Source organism: Mastigoproctus giganteus, chromosome 9, assembly GCF_048544385.1.
Source record: "Mastigoproctus giganteus isolate SK-2022 chromosome 9, ASM4854438v1, whole genome shotgun sequence".
Classification (NCBI taxonomy): domain Eukaryota; kingdom Metazoa; phylum Arthropoda; class Arachnida; order Uropygi; family Thelyphonidae; genus Mastigoproctus; species Mastigoproctus giganteus.
This window is the reverse complement of record NC_143583.1, coordinates 51,822,358-51,845,083: the sequence shown is the minus strand read 5'-3', so window position 1 is coordinate 51,845,083 and position 22,726 is coordinate 51,822,358. Positions and strand designations below refer to the sequence as shown.

Here is a 22,726-nt window from a genome sequence, read left to right as displayed (position 1 = left end):
AAATGTAAAATAAATTCAACACTAGAATAAAATCAGATGTGATGTATATACTGTGTATATGTATATTTGGCACTGGTTTTGCTGAATATTTCACAACTCTCTTTTATTTGATACTATTTCTATATAGCATGGCACAGTCAAAACAATACTCAGGTAGCCAGTCACTGTGCTGATAAAAATGTTACATTTCATTAAAAAAAAAAAAAAAAAAAAAAAAAAAATTCTCCTTTATTAATGAAATTCGTTAATTGTTTTGAGAAATGAATCAGTCTTCTAAATTTACCAGTTCCCTTTCAAGATCTGACCCAAATGCAGCTGCATTGGAATAGTTATGCCACTGAACAAAATCATTGGTTTTTCTGGAGATTGTCTTTCAGTTAGCCCTTTCTACACTGAAAAAACCCTGAGAAAATAGAGAAGAAGCGAAATGCCTCCTGCATTCCTTTTCTTTAGTTTCAAATTTTTGGTTAAGGGAGGCCATATCCCCCCCCCCTAAATACACCCCTGGAGTAGGACACAAGTGGAGATGTCTTGACGGTATAGTAGATTTTACAAGAACAGCTACCCCTCCAAGAGCAGGACCGTCAAAATCTGTCTTGCCTGAACATGGTGTAATTTTTGAATCTGAGAGAGACTCTGGTGAATGTTTCCTGTAAGCATACGCTTAACACCTTTATTTAAATAAATCACTCAAGTCATCAAAATTACTGTGCAATCCTGTACAGTTCCATTGTAGGAATTTATTCATTGTTTGGGTTTGATTGAGGAAGATTGATCTGACTGTTTTTTCTGAGAAGGCTTCAGCCTGTTTTGTTTTTAATTTTTCATTCCTGGAAAAGGTTGGGCACCCTGTTTCTATGGTATCATTAGCATGTAATTCTAATTCTGAGTCGTCATCCTCTGGCTGAACATCAATATCCATTTTGCTATTGCATTGATTTCACTTTTTCCTAGTCTTCAACAATTGCTGATTTTGATGTTTTGCACGATGTTGAAATAGCATTAGTTTGGATACTGATTGGCATATTGTTGGGCTCATTGACTGTAAGTTTCTTTTTGGACATTGGCGCAGTTTTGGCCCAGGTGGAAAAAGAACAGCTTGGTTTTAAAGAGACATCTGTTTGTGTTGCAATTGAGCAGATACTTCTGGTGACCGACGTATATGATCGGCTAGGCATGGTTAACAGCACTTGCTTTCTTGCTTCAGGATATGTGACTTTATGCTCCACTTTATATATATATTCCCCCCCCCCATTTTTCAAAGGTCACATGCTTTAGAAAATGAAGAATGGCTTCCTTTACAGTTTGGGCAAGTAGAAGAGGAAGCTGTACAATCTCCTTGAAGCCACAAATAGGACACAAAGCATCGCCTCAGCATGCCATCTGAGAATAGCCGTACTTCTGGCACTTAAAGCAGCGATGCGATTCAGGATGTAAGGTTGAATATTACAGTTTAAGCAACCTGCTTTAACAGAAGATGGAAGATTCAGAGTGCTGAATGTCAAAATAACAGACCTGGTTGGTAGTAGGTTGCCATCTTTTGTTCACTAATCTCTTGTATTATTTCTTCTTCAGAGACAGTAAGTCCCATTCACTGATAAGGCCTTTAGACATGTTCAGTGTGTAATGGGGCATAACTGACACTGTAATATTGTTAAATGTTGTTAATTTTAACAATTTTTCTGAATGAGATATTTCTGAAGTTTCGATTAGGTCTCCAGATTGGAGACGCTTCACCATTTTAGGGGACCCAACAACTGATCCAAAACATTTCTGTATCAGAAAAGGTGACAGCTTGCCGACAGGACAGGTTGTGCGGACAGTGAGTGCATTATAAGAAATGCCGGCATATCTGAAATCTGTTCTCTGTCCAATTTGACTCATGTTCTGAGACAGAGTTAACAATTTTGCTGCGGGCTCCAGTGACAGATATTCATTGCAATCCATGGTTGGCCCTGGAAGAGGAAATTCCATCTCCCAGGTTACCGGCCCTGCCACAAGGAGGCAGGAGCAGAGCCAACTAGTGACCAAGTGATAAGGAGAAAAGTAGAGCAGTATGTTGCTAGTGATAGCAATAATATTGCAAGTGGGATTAGCACATTGCTAGCAGTGAAGCAGTGATGTTGCTCAGCGAGGGAAGCAGTAACATTGCGAGTGCAGAAGGTTTAAAGCACTAGTACTCACCCTAGGAAAAATGCTAGAAAATCACACTAGAAAGATCGTTTGGAGCCAAGAAATTAGAGGGAAATATTTGGAATTGGTATACCGAAACCTCCTCGCCATTACCCCCAACACGTGTCAATTCAGAATGAACTTTCTCTGCCATGGGTAACGTTTGCACTAAAATTTTCTCATGGCGCAGTGAAGATACTATTGTTTCACTTTGTTTTCTAAGATCTTATTTTTTAAACAAATGTATGAAATAAAATAACTTTCGTATTTTTTTTCCAATGTTTGGTTTTTAAAATAATTATTTTTTAGTAATAATATATTATTATATCAGTAAACACATGTTAATCTCTATCAGAATGAAAATTTAAATTTTTTTATGTTATAATGTTGTATCATATAACTTTACATGTTTATATTTTTTTTACCCAAAATGAATATTTCATTTCATATACTTTTCTATTTTCAATTCGATTTTTGTTAAGTAAAATACCGGTATTGTGTGAAAAAAAATACCGAAATACCAGTTTTTTTCATTTGCTGTTGTGCCATAATCACTATTATGGACTCCACAAATATGTAGTGGTAAAGATTTATGCAGTGTTTATCTGATTCTGGGAAGGCTAAGACTACTGCATGACAACACTGACTTGCAAAAGAACTTTCTATGTATATTCTGCTGTACAAGCAGAGTATCATCATATACACTATTTCAACTGGACTTGATTGTGCACTGCTTTGTCTAGGAAAGAACTTTGTGGAGTTCTGTCAGAGTGAAATGTTGTCTCTTTTCAGTGAAAAGTCACATTCATGGGAATTGAAATTGATACTGAGGTAATTGTATGAAGGTAGTTGCTGTACTCATACCATTATTATTAGACTGAACTATCTGTACAAATTTTTGCAAAATGCAGATAATTTGTGTGAAAAATATGGGATTGTTGTATATTGAAATTTGCAGGGAAAATTTCCCCCTTTGTTATCCCTTTTAGAAAAAAATTGTCAAGGGCTAACAGAAGGCCATGGGGAAGTGGGAACTGAACTGGTTGGATCTTGGAGGACTTTGTCAAGGTGTGTGCTTGCATTCTGATATCAGTAAGCTAAGTTTCCCTTTGGTCAAATGGGGTGGGTAAGTAGGCTTTGAATTTAAGCTGCACAGTTCAGTAGTAATATCTTTTTCCTGATAGAGTGGAGAATCATGGGCCTCCATATAGAGACTTTATACTGGAGATGTTCCATAAGCACCAATAGGAATTCTGAGGGGGAGTGCTGAATAGGTGCAAGATGTGCTAGCGTGCTCTCCCTAGCAGAATCATACACTGGGGCACCATAATCTGGGTAGGATCTGATTAGGGTTCTATACAAATGAAGTAAGATACGATGATCTGCACTCCACATTGTAACAGAAATTACTTGGAGGATGTTTGTTTTCTTTTATCAAGTAATGCAAAGATATTTAACAAGTTCTAAGCTGTTTCACTTAACCATCAAAAGTTATACCAAAGCAACTGATACTATTCATATTGAGACAAAATGGTTTCAAAGTTTGCAGATAATACAAGCGTTTAAATGTTTGCTGGGTGGTTAATGACAGGAAGCTACTTCCAAGACTTAGAAAAGTTAGGCAGGTGGGCTGAGAAATTGAGGTTTAGTATTGATAAATGCAAGGTACTACTGCTGCCAAATAGGTAGCAGTAATCCCAAAATAACACACCAATTAGGTTTTGTTCTTCACCTTTGTGGGACTCCTTGTATAGATCTGAGAGAGAGAGAGAGAGAGAGAGAGAGAGAGAGAGAGAGAGAGAGAGAGAGAGAGAGAGAGAGAGAGAGAGAGAGAGAGAGAGAGAGAGAATTAACTGATAGTGAACTTGAAAGGATCTATTCTGGAGGAAATTTTGGATAAAATATAGTAAGTTCTCACATCAAGGGAATGGAGATCTCCCAAAATGCAATGTGATGTTGGAGATTTTTTTCTATGTCATGGAACACCAAGACGAAATGTTCACCTTGAATTCTAGACATTTGATTCCAGCAGTTTACATATTGTTTTTCATAGGCACTTTCTTTATCTTTGCCAAAAAGTCATGCAGTCACTATATTACTTGGAACTTGGTGCAAGAAATATAGGAAGACCCCTGCCCCATAGTGTGAAAAATCTTTTTGTACTTTCTCAACAATCAAAGATATTTGGGTTATTTTAATTAAAACCCTCTAAAGCCATCTTTCTCTTTTATTTGGAATTTACTGTATTACCAACCTTTGCCTGTTGTAAAGAAACACTTTAGCTGCAGTTTCAGACCAAAAGCATAGAATCCATAGCTTAATAAAAACTTTTGTTGTTAGTGTGTTAAACCCTCAACTTTATGCTTTATTAATTGGCTCCAGAAAAATTATCCATTTTATTTCTAACATTCATAACTCCATTTCCAGTAATAAGAAAGCTTTTCACTGAAAGGAGAGTTATGGATTAAATAAATAAATTAATATATCAAATAATAACAACGCCTGCAGTCTAATAACTAACTTACTGGCAGAAATCAGGAAATGCTCTAATATATTTTTAACACACAACATTTTACAAAATTGAAAAATTAACAATAAACCTTCAATGAATATTTTACCTCTGGGCCTAGTAGCAAATTCCTGGTTGTAAAAGCCTCGATATGGAGTTGGAGATGGAGGTAAGGATGCAGGTGGAGTTGGTGGATTGCTTCCATATGGATAAGTTGAATACAAGTCACCTTGATTTGGCAGCACTGAATTGCCATATGACCCTCGTATTTGGTTTTCTGTTTGTAAAAAATAAAAAGTGTCAATCTTAACAGCAAAAAATGAAAACACAAGATATTTCAGCAATTCCATTAATTGTAAGGAGGAAGCAGGGAATAATCTCTAATAATTTCCCAAGAGAATATTCAAATTCTTTCAAGAATTATCTACCATAAAGTAAGGTATATAAAAGAAACCAAAATCTCTTCAAACTAAGTTGAAGTCACTTGCCAATTTGTATTTTAGCAAGAACTCGCCCTCTTTATAGGGCATCAGCAGAGTATGATAGCAGTTACCAGTTTGTGATACAGTCATCTTTTTACTTGTCAAAAATTAAGTTGGCGATTAAAATAAATTTCCAGGTAGGTAAAGTTTCTGTATACATGTCACAGCCATAGGACGTGAGAATTAATATAACTGGCATATATGGCGTAGGATTCAGAGTAGATTTATATACATTAGAGGTTTACAAATGTCTCTTCTATTCCTAAGGGGGATCAAAGAGTGATACAAGCAATTCGAGTGGTAAGCTTAACTTCTGTTCCAAGGAAAATAATGGAGTCAGTGAATAAAGAGTGATTACAGAATCATCTTAACAGGAATGGAATTATATGGAAATTACAGCATAGGTTTTTTTTAAGGGTGGGGGTGAGGGACATTGTCTGGCCAATCTGACTAACTACTATGATACATAAACACAGGAAGTGAATGTAAATAATAATTTTGACACAATATACTTCAATTTCAGAAAAGTTTTTGACACTGTTTCAAAAATTTCTTTCACCTGAAAGAATGTTGTATAATGTTCTACAGGGGTTTTTCTGGCCATCTTTCCTCAAATGGAGATTAAGACATTCAACTTTTAATATTATTCAAGATGCAATGTGTGCAATAAGATTTCCGGGCAAGTTTAATCATTAATATTGATGTTCCGATGTTCCAGAAAACGCCTAGGACTTATATGATTGACTAGTGGTTTATATACTAGGACAACCATCTTGTGCCCTCAAGACCTATTCTGCAATGTGGAGAATGGACTCAACATCGAATTGACGTTGTGTTATTCACTCTGAAATCGCCCTATAAGTTAAACCTCAGAATGCCACAAAACTATGGTTCTTTTACTATAAAACTCGTGCTATGGATAACGTGTAGCAAGAGAATGGCTAAGAGGCAAGGATGATTAAACAAAACATGGTTTATTAATTCTAGCATACAAAAACAAGTGTAAAATATTGATTGTACAAGAGCTCTATTTCTTAACAAAGAGGATAAAACGATATATTATAGGGCTAATGATACATAGAAACATGTCAGTGTTCTTCATGTGGTCTTCAGTTGGCACTGCCCGTACTCTCGGAGCCAACACATCCTCCAGTTTGAGTTTCCGGGTATATGTGTAAGTCTACTATACAGAATTAACAGTCATAACTTACGGTATTATATTAACACAAATGGGTCTTCCAAACCTTATACTCTAATTTCTAAGGTGTTGTGAGGTTGATGAGGTTGTAGCTCATTCTAATAAGCTATCTGTCGTAAATATAGGGCGAGACTCACCAGAATAATCCTTGCTATATTCAGGAACAGGAGCCAGCAGCAAAAGATTCTCAAGACGTTTTGACGAGATAACCTGAAGAAAAGAGTAGTGCTTCAACACAGGACAACACCTTCTTCATCTCTTTTTCTCCTTCTGTCTCCCTGTGTCTCTGTCTAAATCTCTCCTTGTCTCTCTTTGTCTCTGTTCTGCATATATATATATATATATATATATATATATATATGTCCCCCCCCTTTAGAGTTTCCAATTTCTATTGGTTAAAACATTAATTTCATGGGGAAATTAAAATCCCAGGACTGTTATTTTGGAGACCTGGTACAGTGAAAACGGAACTTATGAGGAGAAAGAGGAACCTCACATCTGCATGGGGTGAAATTTCCAGACTGCCCAGCGGTAGTCACTAGATCTAAAGTTCGTTCCCCAACGCAAGGAATTTCCAGACAACAACAATCACCCCATAGTTATAAGGTTCAGATTTCACCCAAAAGTATGTTTCTTAATTGTCATTACTCTCTTTTCTCTGACGAAAGTTATTTACTTTCTCATTGTTTTATAAATATTATATCCATGATATTCATCAGATCCGATCGAGTAACGTTGTTGTTGTTGTTGTGCTTGGATTTTTCTGGTGCAAAGGCTACTTAGGCCATATTGCACCTATCATAGTAGTTAGTACTAATTTTATTGGCTTCTATGGGAGCAGTTAGAAACGGTTATATAAACCTATTCGTTTCAGAAAGAGAAAGAATTCTGTAATGTTTGAGTTTTCGCCTATGATATGGCTAAGTGACAATTCCTGTAAGTTTGAGAGAGAAGTGAATGAAATTAGACGGGCGTTGTTATACAAGATGCATTCCAGGAGTATGTGTTTTATTGTTAGTGGCTTGTGGCAATGGGAACACTGTGGAGGGTCATTACCTGATAACAGAAATAGATGGGTCAAATGGGTGTGGCCTATTCGGGCTCTGGCCAGGACGACCTCTTCTTGTCTGTTTGTACGAAAATTGGAGGCCAATAATTGCGGTATAGGTTTAATTTCAAGGAGTCTGTTGTGAATGTGTGTTTGCCACTGTAGTTTCCATCGTTCCTTACATATATTACGTATATGTACTTTGTAATCCCTGAACGGGACCAGAAAATTCATTGGGGATGTGCTGGATGGATGCTTGGCAGCATCATCTGCAATTTCATTTCCCGGTATTCCAGTATGGCCTGCGATCCAGCAGAAGACAACATTTTGCCGATGATCTCAGAGACGAATCAATTCTGATCTGATTAGCTGTAGTAGCGGATGAGTAGATGGGGAAATCTTTTGCATTGCTAATAGGGCGCTTTGCGAGTCTGTGTAGATTACTCTTTTTGATTGAGAGATGGGAAATGTTTTCCAGAGCAAGTTTTATGGCATATAATTCAGTGGTGTAACTGCTGCATTCTGTCGGAAGTGACACGGAAGTGATAGTGTCATGGAATACCACTGCTGCACCTGATCCATTCACAGACTTTGAGCCGTCAGTATATATTTTCGCAAAGTTGGGATAACTTTGTAAATGTGCGGTGTGGAGCTACTGGATGTTAATACCCGTTAAAGAGTGCTTCCCCCATTGGTGGAAATAATAGTCACAACACGGCATGATGACAGACCATGGAGGAACGTGATCTGTAGGTTCTTGGTGGACTTTATTGAGTTGTATATTCCAGTTTTCTGCTAGTTCCATTAATCTAATACCTGCAGGCCTAGTTGCTTGTGGTTTGTTTTTATAAAACATCGTGAGTGGCGGATCATTAAATATTGACCAATTAGGATGGGTCGACTGACTTTGGATCTTGGTTGCGTAGTTCAATAATAACATCTTTCTTCTGATGTTTAGAGGAGCTTCGTAGGCTTCTACATAGAGACTTTGCACTGGAGATGTTCTGAATGCACCTAGAGTTATTCTTAGAGCTGAATGTTGAATAGGGTTGAGACGAGATAAGACACTTTCCCTAGCAGAATCAAAGACAGGCGCGCCATAGTCCAGACGAGATCTAATTATGGATCTATATAAGTGAAGCAGGGTGTAGCGATCTGCTCCCCAGGTTGTTGCTGATAAGGCTCTGAGTATGTTCATTTTCTTTTGGCAAGCTGTCCGGAGATGTTCAATGTGTTTTTGGTAATTTAACTTACTGTCAAAAATTAAGCCAAGCAGACGAATACTATTTGCTATTGGAATAAGATGGTTATCTAATTGGAGTTCAGGATCAGGATGCATTTTACGCATGGTACAGAAATGAATGGCAGTAGATTTCTGGCTGGATAGTCTGTAATCGTTTTGTGTCATCCAAATCTGGATCTGATTTATTGATATCTGCAATTGTCTCTCAATGTAGTTCATGTTTTGAGAGTGACAGGAGATTGTGAGATCAGTGGCGTAAAGATATGAGTCCACTGTTTTCGGAATAAGTTCAGTTAAGTGGTTAATTCTAATTGCGAATAGAGTGGCACTCAGAACGGACCCTTGAGGGACTCCTTCTTCCTGAACAAAGTTTTTAGAGAGAATTCCTTGGTAACGAACTTGAAAGGATCTTTGTTCTAAGAAATTTTTGATGAAATATGGCAAATTTCCTCTCAGGCCAAGAGAATGTAGATCCTTTAAAATGCCGAAACGCCAAGTGGTGTCAAAGGCTTTCTCAATATCCAGACAGACCATAACGAGATGCTCCTTTTTGATGAATGCATTTCTGATGTTTGCTTCGGCTTTAATCATAAGGTCCAATGATGATCGATTTTTTCTGAAACCAAATTGATTGTTATTGATTAAGTTTTGGGACTCAAGATACCAAGTCAGACGGTGGTGAATCATTTTTTCGAGGGTTTTGCTCAGACAGCTGGTAAGTGAAATTGGTCTGCAGTTTTGAGGAACAGAATAGTCTTTACCAGGTTTTGGGATAGCCAGAACGTAGGAATGACGCCAGGAGCTTGGGTATGTATGTTCAGTGAATATTCGATTGAGGAAGAACAGCAGTGATGACTGTGACTTTGTATTTAAATTTTTGAGCATTATATAAAATATCCCATCAGGGCCAGCAGTGCTGTTCCTTGTGTTGGTAAGAGCATGCTGAAGTTCAACCATGGTAAATGGTTGATTATATTTTAGTGCACATCTGTCAGTGAAATTCAGTTTGGATTTTTCAGTTACACCTTTAATTTTTTGAAACGATTGGTCATAAGAAGTTGAGGAGGACAACTGGGAAAATACGGATCCTAGTGCATTTGCGATTTCTGTAGGAGTAGAGAGTTCCTGTCCATTCCAGTTAATTAGTGGAGTAGATGTTGGAGGAATTTTGCCATTTAACAATTTTATCTTATTCCAGATCAGTCTGATGTCTGTATTTTTATTAACTGAGGAAGCGAATTTAATCCAAGATTCTTTTTTTGCTTTCCATCTGATATAACGGGCTCTTGCTCTAAGTCGCTTATAATTAATAAGATTGGAAGTGGTTGGATGTTTGTGGAATTGATTCCAAGTTTTGTTTTTCTCTTTTTTTGCATTGTTGCACTCTTCGTTCCACCAATAATTTAATTTTCGCCTTTTCCTGACTTGGTATTGTGGAATTGCAGCGGTTGCAGCTGTTAGAATTTGGTTTGTTATATGTTCAGTAACATGGTTGATAGAAGAGCACTGTATGATATGGTTGTCGAACGAGACAAGCGTGCTATATTTTATCCAGTCAGCCTTTGGAAATTTCCATTTTACTGGATTGTCTGTTGGTAATGAACAGGAAGTTTGAACTTTGCATATTATTGGGAAATGATCGCTGTTCTGAGGGTCGTTAAGAGTTACCCACTGGATACTTGGATAGAGCACTGGAGAGCAAATGGAAAGGTCTATTGCAGAGGTTGATCCGGTAGGAAAATGAACATAGGTGGGAGAGCCAGTATTTAACAACGTTAGATCCTGTCTATCTATTAACGTTTCAACAAGTTTTCCACGTCTGTCTAAGCTGGAAGAACCCCATAAGGGGTGGTGAGCATTAAAGTCACCTAGTACACAGAAGGGAACTGGTAGTTGCAACACGAGACCTTCGATTTCCTGAATAGAATATGGATGACAGATATTTATTTAAAGTATACCCAGTAAAATAAAATAAAATAAAATATTTCCAGAAGCTTTCGGAACTCGTGTCCCTTTCTCAACTGACAGAATTTTTAAATACATTACAAGCAAAGTAATGTATTTAAAAATTCTGTCAGTTGAGAAAGGGACACGAGTTCCGAAAGCTTCTGGAAATATTTTATTTTATTTTATTTTACTGGGTATACTTTAAATAAATATCTGTTAAACTATGGACCCCAGTACTCCAGGCCCATTTGTCACTAGAATATGGATGATTAGGTGGAAGATAAATTGAGACCAATGTAACGGTGATTCCAATTACTATGCGTGCGGCGACAGCTTCTAAAGAGGTTTGCAATGGAATGCATCTGGAAGGAACTCTTGAGTCCAACAGGATGGCTACTCCTCCATGAGCACTATTAGTGTCAGATCTATCTTGTCTGTAGATAGTGTAATTTTTGACTGTAGTGGAAACTTGGGGTGTCAAGTTGGTTTCCTGTAGGCACATAGCTACAGGATTGAAGCAGTGAATTAGTTCATTGATATCATCGATGTTGCTGCGAAAACCTCTACAATTCCACTGAATGATTTGTTCCATTATTTGGTTTTGTTCGTGGAAGATGTATCTGACTGCTTTTTATAAGTTGATTGTTTATGACGATCCGGTTTTGGTTTTTCTTTTCGGGGAAAAGTGGGACGTCCCGATTCATTGCTATCGTCCATATCATCTTCTGCGTGTATTTCAAGCAGTTCTTCTTGACCGATAGAATCATCTGTATCCATGCTTGTTACACCTGATACTTTCGTCTCAGCAGAGTAAGATCTTTGCAAATTTTCTGCTGTCTGACGATGCGGAAGTCTCTGGGTTGGAATTGAGAGTGGCGTGTTATTGCTTTGGTCTACTGAATTCGGTTTAGATGGTTGCTGGATCAAGAGTACTGATCGTGCCCAGTCTGATATTGATATATTTGGAGAGATGGATACTTCAGTCTGACATGCTACTGATTCGTGTCTGAGAGTGGTAGAAGCATAAGTGTGTTTTGGCATACTTAAGTTGATCTGTTTTTTCGCTTCTTGGTAAGAGACTATTTTCAATTTTATATTTTTGTATTTTTTTTCCTATCTTCCATAGTTCACAGTCTTTAGAGTAGGCTGGATGTTTGCCACTACAATTAGGACACTGTGGTGTTGGAGCTTTGCATTCTGCTTGAGTGTGATTCTTGCAGCTGCAGTTTGGACATATGGCGTCTCCACGGCATGCTGTCTGAGAATGGCCGAACTTTTGACATTTAAAGCATCTGAGCGGATTTGGGATATAAGGCCTAATGCGGCAATTCAAGTAACCTGCTTTGACAGAATCCGGTAGATTTGGAGTACTGAAAGTCAAGATTATGTTTCGCGTGGGAGTTAAGTTGCTGTCTTTTCTGATCATGATACGTTTTGCATGAGAGACATTTTGATCTTTTAGCTCCTGGACAATTTCTTCCTCAGAAACGTATAATAGATCCCATTCAGAGATCATTCCTTTGGAAGAATTTAGTGTGTTGTGTGGGGTGACCTGAATCGGTATTCCGCTTAAAGAAGTAAGTTTTAGTAGTAACTCAGAATGTCTTGAGTAACAAGTCTCTACTAGTAGATCTCCTGATTGGAGACGTTTAACCATTTTTGGTGAACCTGCAGCGTTTTCTAGGCATCTCTGGATGATGAAAGGTGAGAGCTTGCTCACAGGTTGGGTGCCTCCGTAGCCAGGTGGGAAGGAGCAGCAGCAGTGCATAGCACACGCTTCTTGAATAAACCGTGGTTCGAGCCCGTCACCACCAAATACGGAGGATGTGGAAAGGTCAGGGAATGACCACCGCATATCCCGGAGCAATATGGCCTTAGTTGCTAATGCTCCTAAAAACCAAATAACTAACTAACTAACTAAGCTCACAGGTTGGGATGACAAAGAGTGTATTATTAGGAAAGCTGGAGATTCCTGCTTCCTAGTGTCTTTTTTAAGTCTCTTTGAAAGAGAGAAGTCATGGTCGGTGTCATTGTCAAGTTCACGTTGAGAGCACTTTGGCTCTAAACGTGGAAATTCGCTTGTTTCCATCTTTGCTCCTTTTTGCCCCGAGGGTTGGTTTTTCCCCCAGGTTACCAGCCTCGCCACGTGGAGGCAGGAGCGGTGCCACCAGTGACCAAGCGGTTGTTTAAGTTAGTTGATTTGGTTAGTGATATATATAAAGAATAAGAAAAGAAAGGTGGATTGCCTTTCTGGGTTCTTACTTTTGACTTTTAAAGCACAGAACCACTTCAAGTAAATAAAATAACAGCCGCACTGGAAAATAAAGAAACTATATCACTTTGGAGATCACTGGAAGAAAATCGCTTGTCACTATCGCTTGGCACTCGGGGCCGATCGAGTAACGATCTCTTGCTGTGAATCAGCCAGACTCATAAAGATGGAACAGGAACAGTATTTCAACTGCTGTTTTTCCCTAGCGTGGCGCCGACAAGCGTACACTAAAAAAAAAAAAAAAAAAAGAACAGCCTTATACATGAAGTGAGTCTTGCACTACAAGTATAGTAGTGATAAGAAGTATAAGGTGACTTGGCGAAGTAACAGCCCTGAAATGCAAACGTGAAGTAAAAGTTAAGACATTTTTACAACAAACTGCAGCAGTGTAGTGTTAGAGGGAAGCTATGGACAACAGGATGTTTAGTGGCCGAAGACAGAGTGGTTATAAAGCACTCTTCTTCTTCTTCACCTACTGACCCCTCCCTCAGGGGTCAGTGATAGGCTCCCTACTGTTTTCAATACTTAAGGCCTGACATAGCTGAGTGGTTAAGAGAGAGAGAGAGTACACTAGCATGAGCTCTGAGTGGAATGGGGCTCAAGCCCGTGATTGCTAAATACAATTAATATTTGTATTGATGATTTATTGTAAACTCCATTGACATGGTGGTCATGCCGGAGTATAAACAAAAACATTATTATTAACAATTTTGATGAAGATATATAAAGCTTATTTTCTAAGTTTGCAGATGACACAAATGTTTTCAGGGTGGTTAATGACAGGAAGCTGCAACAAGATCTTTGAGACCTAGAAAAATCAGGCAGGTGGGCTGAGAAATGACAATTGAGGTTTAATATTGAAAAATGCAAAGTATTAATGCTGCCAAATGGACAGCAGTAAGTGAAAATAACAAACACACCAATTAGGTTTTGTTCTTTACCACCTTGCGTGTGGTTGAGAACAAAAGAAACCTGGGACTGAGCAGGGATGCTGGAACTACTCATGGGGTTTTGTTAATGATATCCAAGAACTTTGTCAGCATGAACAAGGTACCCCATTGAAAAAGCAATAGTTAGGCCACATCTTGAGTAATGCATACAGGTCTGGAAGCCTCATCTGAAGGACGTGGGTCACGTGGAATGGGTCCAAATTAGTCAAGAATATTTGCTGATTCTATCGAGGCAGTGTTAGGTGGGTCGAAAACTGCTAGCTTGGGGAGGCTACACAGAATAAAAGGTTAACGGTGGCTGCAGGTAGAGACAAAAGTGATTCTTGCACTGCTTCAATTAGAATGAGCAGCAGCCTGGAAAGCAAGGTGATGGAGATTAGCATTAGCATTAGCATTAGTAGAGGCATTTGATGCAAGAAAGCAAGCTTATGCAGCATCAGCCAAAAAAAAAAAAAAAAAAAAAGTAACATAAATAAATAAAAATAACCACTTCCACTTCACCCCTCTGTTCGTTCGAAATACCTGTCCAGCTGAGCCTTAAACTTATTTAGGCTATCAACTTCCACGACAAGGGATGGAAGTCTGTTCCACCCACCAACCACCCGCTGGCTAAAGGCAAATTTCCGCACATCTATCCTACATCTGTCTTTCCTCAATTTGAATTTATGCCCTCTCAGGTGATTTTTCTGAGCTAGAGGAAGAATCCCATCAGCATTGAGCATGCTCAAACCATTCAAGGCTTTGTACACCTCTATCAGATCACCCCGCTGGTGCCTAGTTTCCAGACACTGTAATTTGCAAAACTTAAGCCTTTCTTCGTAAGAGAACCCCTTTGTCCCATTCACCAATCTAGTTGCCCTTCTCTGTACTCGTTCCAGCAGCTCTACATCCTTCCTGAAATGAGGCCTCCAGGCCTGTATACAGTACTCTAGGTGTGGCCTGACCATTGCCTTATACAAGGGAATAATCACCTCCTTATCCCTGCTAGAAAAATTCCTATATATCATTGACAATACACCATGAGCTACTCTTGCAGCTCGTCTGCACTGCTCAGAGAACTTCATATCTGCCTGCACCACCACCCCCAGGTCCCTTTCATTCTCTACCACTGTCAGTGTAGTACCACAGAGTTGATACGTTGCTCTGGGGTTGCTGTTTCCCATATGTAGTACTTTACATTTGTCAATGTTAAACTTCATTTGCCACCTCGAAGCCCATCTGCTCAACCTTTCCAAATCCTGTTGCAGCAGCATAGTGTCAGTAGTGTCCTTGACAACCCTGCCAACCTTCGTATCGTCTGCAAACTTGGACATTAAGCCTGATATACCATCATCAATATCATTTATAAATACAGAAAACAATAAAGGCCCCAATACTGAACCCTGAGGGACTCCACTAATAACATTAGTCCACGATGAGCAGTGTCCATTGATTACCACTCTCTGTCTTCTCCCCCTCAACCACCCCTTTATCCATAGCAGCAACTTGCCTCCAATGCCACACTGCTCCAATTTGTGCAGCAGTCTTCCATGTGCAACAGTATCAAAAGCCTTTCTAAGATCCAAGTATATAATATCAAAGTTATTCCCTGCATCCAGTTCTTTTGTGACTGCATCATAGTATCCAATCAAATTGGTCAGGCAAGACTTCCCCTTAACAAAACCATGCTGTGTCCTAGCTATAACTGAAGTCTTGTCTAGATGATCCTGCAGTGCTTCTTTCACCAGTGCCTCCATTAATTTTCCGGGAACAGAAGTTAAACTCACAGGTCTATAATTACTTGTGTCAGCCTTTGATCCCCCTTTGTGAATTGGGGTCACATTTGCACATCTCCAGTCAATGGGTACCTCCCCTGAGTCCAAGGAAGCTCTCATTTCCAGAACTGTTGGGAGTCAATACATGGGCTGTGAGTGCTAGGAGTACAGTTAATAAATTTGATGAGCTTGAAGTGCTAATAAAGACATCAAAGGCAGATATTGTTGGGATATCAGAGATGTGGTGTCACACAGATATAAGCAGTGCAGAATTGGAATTTGGGAGTACAATCTGTACAGGAAGGAAAGACAGGACAAGAAGGGAGGAGGGGTTATGCCATTAGTTAAGAAACACATAAAATCTAAGGAAGTGCATCCGATTGACGGTGGGCAATGCAGAGTTGAGTCTGTTTGGTGTGAAATAAGCACTAGGAAAGGAAAAATGAAAGTAGATGTGTGTTATAGGCCTGATGAATCTGATGAGTATAATGAGCAGTTGTGCAGAGCAATTGAGTGGGTAAGTAAATCAGAATGTCTTATAATGGGGGATTTTAAGTTTCCTGATATTGACTGGAACTTGTGGGTTTGTCACTCACACACTAGCAAGAATTTTGTGGCTTTATTGGATGACTGTTTTCTACAGCAACACGTTCGAAAGGCAACCAACGGCAGTGATTATTCATGCATTAAGAATTTGCAGATAAAAGAACTAATGGGTGACAGTGATCAGAATGTAATTACTTAAAGATGTAACTACCATCAAGGCTAAAGAGAAGGGCTTTTGCTTTCGAAAACATGACTACAGAGGTCTCAGCTTAAATTCTGTACAGTGGGATCAACTGATGATGTTACCAATATTGAATTCTAAATGGGAAGCCTACAGGGACATAATTTTGGCGGCTACTAGGCTTTTCATTTCGAATAAGAAATACTGTTCAAGGTTTAAGCCTAAATGGATGTCAGCTGAATTAATGAGGTTCATGGCAGAGAAGAAATATGTATGGGATGCTTATAAAGTATCAGGTGACACAGAAGCCTATGGCAGATATAAACTAGTCTGTAATCAAATAAAAGGAGGTTAGGCAGGCTACGGCAGATTATGAGAAATCTTTGGCAAAGGATGCAAAGAAAAACAGCAAAGAATTCTTTACTTATGTAAACTCTAAAAAGGAAAGGGATGAATCAGATTGGACGACTTAACATAGATGGGTTGACTACTAATGATCAAGCTCAGGTAGCTGATAAACTGAATGAGTATTCTGCATCTACATTCACACACGAGGAGTTATTCAATGAAAGTAGTGCCAGAAGTTTGTCAAACGCCAATAGCGAGCTAAGTGATTTTGTAATAACTGAGAGCAAAGAGGAGGAGAAATTGTTGAAATTAAACATGAGGAAGGCACCTGGGGTGGACAAGATCTATCCAGTTATACTGAAGGAGGCAGCAAAGGAAGTAAGCAAAATCTTAGCCATAATTATGAGAGCTTCCTTGGACTCAGGGGAAGTCCCCATGGACTGGAGGTGTATCACCAATTAAAAAATTGGTGATACATTTAAAAATTACAGCTGTGAATTACAGGCTCCGAAAAAGCGATAAGTGTTTGCCTTTTGAATTACCTAATTGTTATTTTATATTGTACTTTATACGCAGTCTTATAGTTATAGTTCCACTGGTTATTTTTATTTTAGATAAAGAGTTTTTGTAGATTACTACTTAATATACGTAAAACTGTTATTTTGTTCGAATCTTGCAGCTATTGTTTTTGTATAGCGTAGTAGGGAATTAAAATTTTTAATTGTGTTAACTAGGCAGCTCTAAAATATAATTATATAGCGTAATACGCATCACTGCATTTAAGATTCAATTAGATAGCGTAGTACTGACAATTAATTAATTAAATTTATTGAGAAATATTTAAAATATCATGCCCCAGACTACAGCAGCAAAGCAACGGGCACAAAGTGGCAGGCGTGCTGTGACTCGGGGGGAAACTGAGGGGGGGGGCATTCTCCAATGCATCACAGCCTAAAAAAAACGAGCAACGAGTGAAATGTTTGCTGAACTCTCTGGAACACGGAGGATGTCTTTGTGCCAGGTGCAGAGAGTGTCTAGAAATTAGGCATCAACTCAGCATACTACTGGGTGTCTATGAGGTAGATGCCCAGGTGTAAGGTAGATGCCCTCGAAGAAATTAATATGAGGGGCCTGTCAAGCTCTCAGCTGCCCAACTCAACGGCAATCTCCAAGGCAGAATGTGCTGGTCCCAAAGGAACTAGTCATTGTTGGCGACTCTATTGTCAGGGAAACGGGAAATATATTGTGTAAAAAGGATAGATGGAACAGGACCAGGGTATGTCTGCCAGGGGCAAAAGTTGATAACGTTGTAAAGCATATGTCATCTTTTAAGGGCACAAAAGGTGATATTGTTGTACAAGTTGGCACCAATGACATTAAGAGTAGGAGATCTGCAGATTTACTTAACAAGTACAGGTCAATGTTGCAAAAAAAGTCGCAAATTAGGGTTAAATTTGAAAGCAATTCTGCCCAGACACGACAGGAGGGAGTACATGAGAGCCATGTCAATCAATTCGGCCCTGGAGGGAATGTGCAAGGCTCAAGGGGTAGAATTTTTTTCAGCTTGGTCTGTGCTTGTTAACAGGAGAGACTGCTTCTACAGGGATGGGATACACTTAAATAGAAAGGGTGCAAGAATATTTGCTGATGCTATCGAGGCAGTGTTAGGTGGGTCGGAAAACTGCTAGCTTGGGGGGGTATTCACAGACTAAAAGTTTAAAAGTAGCTGCAGGCTCTTGCACAACTTCTGTTAGAATAAGTAGCGACCTGGAGTGAGGGGTGCTGGGGGTTTCAGGGACTGATGGTCAACGTGAAACAGGTGGGTATATGGGATGTGTTAGGATGAATAGGAATAGAAGCATGTATACCAATGCTAGAAGTATAGTAAATAAATTTGATGAATTTGAAGTGTTGGTTAGGACATCAAAGGCGAATATTGTTGGGATAGCAGAGATGTGGTGTCACACAGATATAAGGAATGCAGAACTGGAATTTGGGGAGTACAATGTGTACAGAAAGGATAGGAAGGGAGGAGGTGTTATGCTGTTAATTAAGAAAAACATAAAATCAAAAGATGTGCATCCAGTTGATATAGATGAATAGTTCACTGTTCAGTCAGTTTGGTGTGACGTAAGTACTGCGAAAGCAAAAATAAGAGTAGGAGTGTGGTATAGGCTTAATGATTCGAATGAGTACAATGAACAATTCTACAGAGAAATAGAGTGGGCTAGTAAATCAGAATGTCTTATAATGGGGGATTTTAACTTCCCATATATTGACTGGAACTTGTGGGTTGGTCACTCACACACTAGTAAGACTTTTGTGGATTTATTGGACGACTGTTTTCTGTGGCAGCATGTTGGAAAGGCAACCAGAGAGGGTAATACTCTTGATCTGGTTATCATCAGTGATCATTCGTGTATTATGAATTTGCAGAGGAAGAAACCACTAGGTTCTACTGATGTGGGATTTACTTAAAGATATAATTACCATCAGGGGTAAAGGAAAGGGTTTTTGCTTCCGTAAAGGTGAGTACAGTGGTCTCAGACAGTTTTTAAATTGTGTACAATGGGATCAACTGACCATGTTACCAACAGTAAATTCTAAGTTAGTAAATACCTATTAAGAAATATTGTTCAAGGTTTAGGACTAAATGGTTATCAAATGAACTAATGAGACTCGTGACAGAGAAGTAAAATGCATGGGATGCATATAAATTATCAAGCGACTCAGAAGCCTATGGCAGATATAAGCTAGTCTGTAATCGGGTCAGAAAGGAGGTTAGGAAGGCAAAGGCAGATTACAAAAAAATCTTTGGCAAAAGATGCGAAAAAAAATAGCAAGGATTTCTTTACTTACATAAACTCTAAAAGGAAGGGGATGAATCTGATTGGTCCACTTGATATCGATGGTTCGACTGTTGATGATCCTGCTCAGATAGCAAACAAACTGAATGAGTATTTTGCATCTACATACACACATGAGGAGTTATTAAGGTTTGAAAATAGCAGAACGTTATCAAATTGTAGCAGGGTGCTTAATGATTTTGTAATAACTGAGAACAAAGTGGAGCAGAAATTGTCGAAGTTAAACATAAGAAAGGCACCTGGAGTGGATGGGATCTATCGAGTTATATTAAAGGAGGCGGTAAAGCAACTAAGCAAACCCTCTGCCATAATTATCAGAGCATTTTTAGAGTCAGGGGAGGTCCCCACGGACTGGAGATGTGCAAATGTATACCCAATTCACAAAGGGGGATTGAAGGGTGACGCGAGTAATTACAGACCAGTTAGTTTAACTTCTGTTCCGGGTAAAATAATGGAGTCACTGGTTAAAGATGCATTGCAGGATCACATAGACAAGACTGCAGCAATAATTCAGACACAGCATGGGTTTGTTAAGGGAAAGTCTTGTCTGACAAATTTGATAGGATATTATGATGTGTTTACAAAGGAACTGGATGCAAAAAATAATTTTGAATAAAATCATATATTTGGATTTCAAGAAAGCTTTTAACACTGTTGTGCATGGAAGACTATTGTACAAATTGGAGCAGAATGGTATTAAGGGTAAGTTGCTACAATGGATAAAAGGATGGTTGAGTGGGAGCAGACAGAGGGTGGTAATCAATGGGTGCTGTTCTTCGTTGGCTAATGTTATTAGTGGAGTCCCACAGGGTTTGGTGTTGGGTCCTCTATTGTTTTGTATATTTATCAATGATATTGATGAAGGTATATCAGGCTTAGTGTTTGCAGATGATACAAAGGTTGGCAGGGTTGTTAATGACAGTAATGGCAGTGTGCTACTGCAACAGGATCTAGATAATTTGGGCAGATGGTCTAAGAAGTGGCAACCAAAGTTTAACCTTGACAAATGTAAATTACTGCATATGGGTAGAAGTAACCACAGAGAAACGTATCAGCTGTGTGGTACTACACTTAAGGTGGTAGAAAATGAAAAAGACCTGGGAGTAATTGTGCAGGCAGATATGAAGTTTTCTGAGCAATGTAGACAGGCTGCCGGGGCATGTCATGGGGTTTTGTCAACGATACATGGGAATTTTGCTAGCAGGGAAAAGGAGGTGATTCTCCTTCTGGATAAGGCAATGGTCAGGCCACACCTTGAGTACTGCGTACAGGTCTGGAGACCTCATTTTAGGAAGGATGTAGATTTGCCTGAGTGTGTACAGAGAAGGGCAACAAGATTGGTGAGGGGAATGAAGGGATCCTCTTACCAAGAGGAGCTTAAGTTCTGCAAATTGTAGTGGCTGGAGACTAGGCACCTGTACATTGATCTGATTGATATATATAAGGCCTTTAATGGGTTGAGCATGCTGAATTCTGATGGGATACTTCCACTTGTTCTGATGTTTGTTATTTTGGTTTTTAGGAGCATTAGCAACTAACGCCATATTGCTCCGGAAATATGCGGTGGTCATTCCCGGACCTTTCCTCATCCTCCGTATTTGGTGGTGATGGACTCGAACCCCGGTCTAATCAAGAAGCGTGTGCTAGCTCTGCTGCTCCTTCCCACCTGGCTACGGAGGCGCATCCGTAGCCAGGTGGGAAGGAGCAGCAGAGCTAGCACACGCTTCTTGATTAGACCGGGGTTCGAGTCCATCACCACCAAATACGGAGGATGAGGAAAGGTCCGGGAATGACCACCGCATATTTCCGGAGCAATATAGCCTTAGTTGCTAATGCTCCCAAAAACCAAATAACAACAATAACAACTTGTTCAGATTACGAACCTAAGGGGGCATAAATTCAAATCAACAAAAGACAGATGTAGAATAGATGTGCATAAATTTGCCTTTAGCCAGCAGGTGGTTTACTGCTGGAAAAACCTTCCGTCTGTTGTTGTGGAACTTGATAGGCTAAATAACTTTAAGGAGGAACTGGATAGGCATTTGGAGGGAATGGTGTGATTTTTTTTTTTGGCTGATGCTGCATAAGCTCATACACTTGCTTTCTTGCATCACATGCCACTACTACTACTAATTCACAAAGCAGGTTCAAAAGGTGACAGAAACTACAGACCTGTTAGTTTAACTTATGTTCCGGGGAAAATAATGGAATCACTGGTTAAAGAAGCATTGCAAGATCATCTAGACAAGACTGTAGTAATAGTTAAGACACAGCATGGGTTTGTTAAAAGGAGGTCTTGTCTGACTAATTTGATTGGATACTATGATGTGGTCGCAAAGGAACTGAATGCCAAAAATAATTTTGATATCCTATACTTGGATTTTAGGAAAGCTTTTGATACTGTTGCACCTGGAAGACTGCTATACAAACTGGAGGGGTACGGCATTAAGGGTAAGTTGCTACAATGAATAAATGGATGGTTGAGTGGGAGATGACAGAGAGTGGTAATCAATGGACACTGCTCTTCGTGGACAAATGTTATTAGTGGAGTTCCCCAGGGTTTGGTGTTGGGCCCATTGTTGTTTTTTATATTTATCAATGATATTGATGAAGTTTTATGGGGTTTAATGTCCAGGCTTGCAAATGATACAAAGGTTGGCAGGGTTGTTAATGACAGTAAAGACAGTATGCTACTCCAACTGGATCTAGAAAAGTTGGGAAAATGGGCTGAGAGGTGTAAACTGAAGTTTAACATTGATAAATGCAATGTAGTGCATATGGGTAGCAAGAACCAAAGAGAACCAAATGTACCAACTGTGTGGTACTACACTCATGGAAGTGGAAAGTGAAAAAGAGCTGGGGGGTAATTGTGCAGTCAAATATGAAGTTTGCAGAGTAGTGCAGATGGGCTGCCAGGGCAGGTCATGGAGTTTTGTCAATGATATATAGGAATTTTGCTAGCAGAGACAGGGAAGTGATTATCCCATTATACAAGCAATGGTCGGCTACACCTAGAGTACTGGGTACAGGTCTGGAGGCCTCATTTTATGAAGGATGTAGAGTTTTGCTAGAACGAGTACAAAGAAGGGCAACAAGATTGGTGAGGGGGAACAAAGGGGTGCTCTTACCAAGAAAGACTTGAAGTTCTGCAAATTGCAACAACTGGAGAGTGGGCACCTGCGAGATGACCTGACTGAGGTGTATAAGGC

The 22,726-nt window shown here is 39.3% G+C and overlaps 1 protein-coding gene across 5 annotated transcripts in view; it reads right to left on the bottom strand.

The window, feature by feature from the left end:
* The window catches only part of LOC150080216 (histone-lysine N-methyltransferase 2C-like), a 1,301,638-nt gene that overhangs the window by 369,365 nt on the left and 909,547 nt on the right, over nucleotides 1-22,726 (bottom strand). For all 5 annotated transcript variants that reach the window (XM_090381514.1, XM_090381519.1, XM_090381517.1 and 2 more), the window contains one exon: nucleotides 4,791-4,958. In XM_090381514.1, coding sequence (XP_090237640.1) covers nucleotides 4,791-4,958 — 168 coding nt within the window. The remainder of the gene's footprint in view (nucleotides 1-4,790; nucleotides 4,959-22,726) is intronic.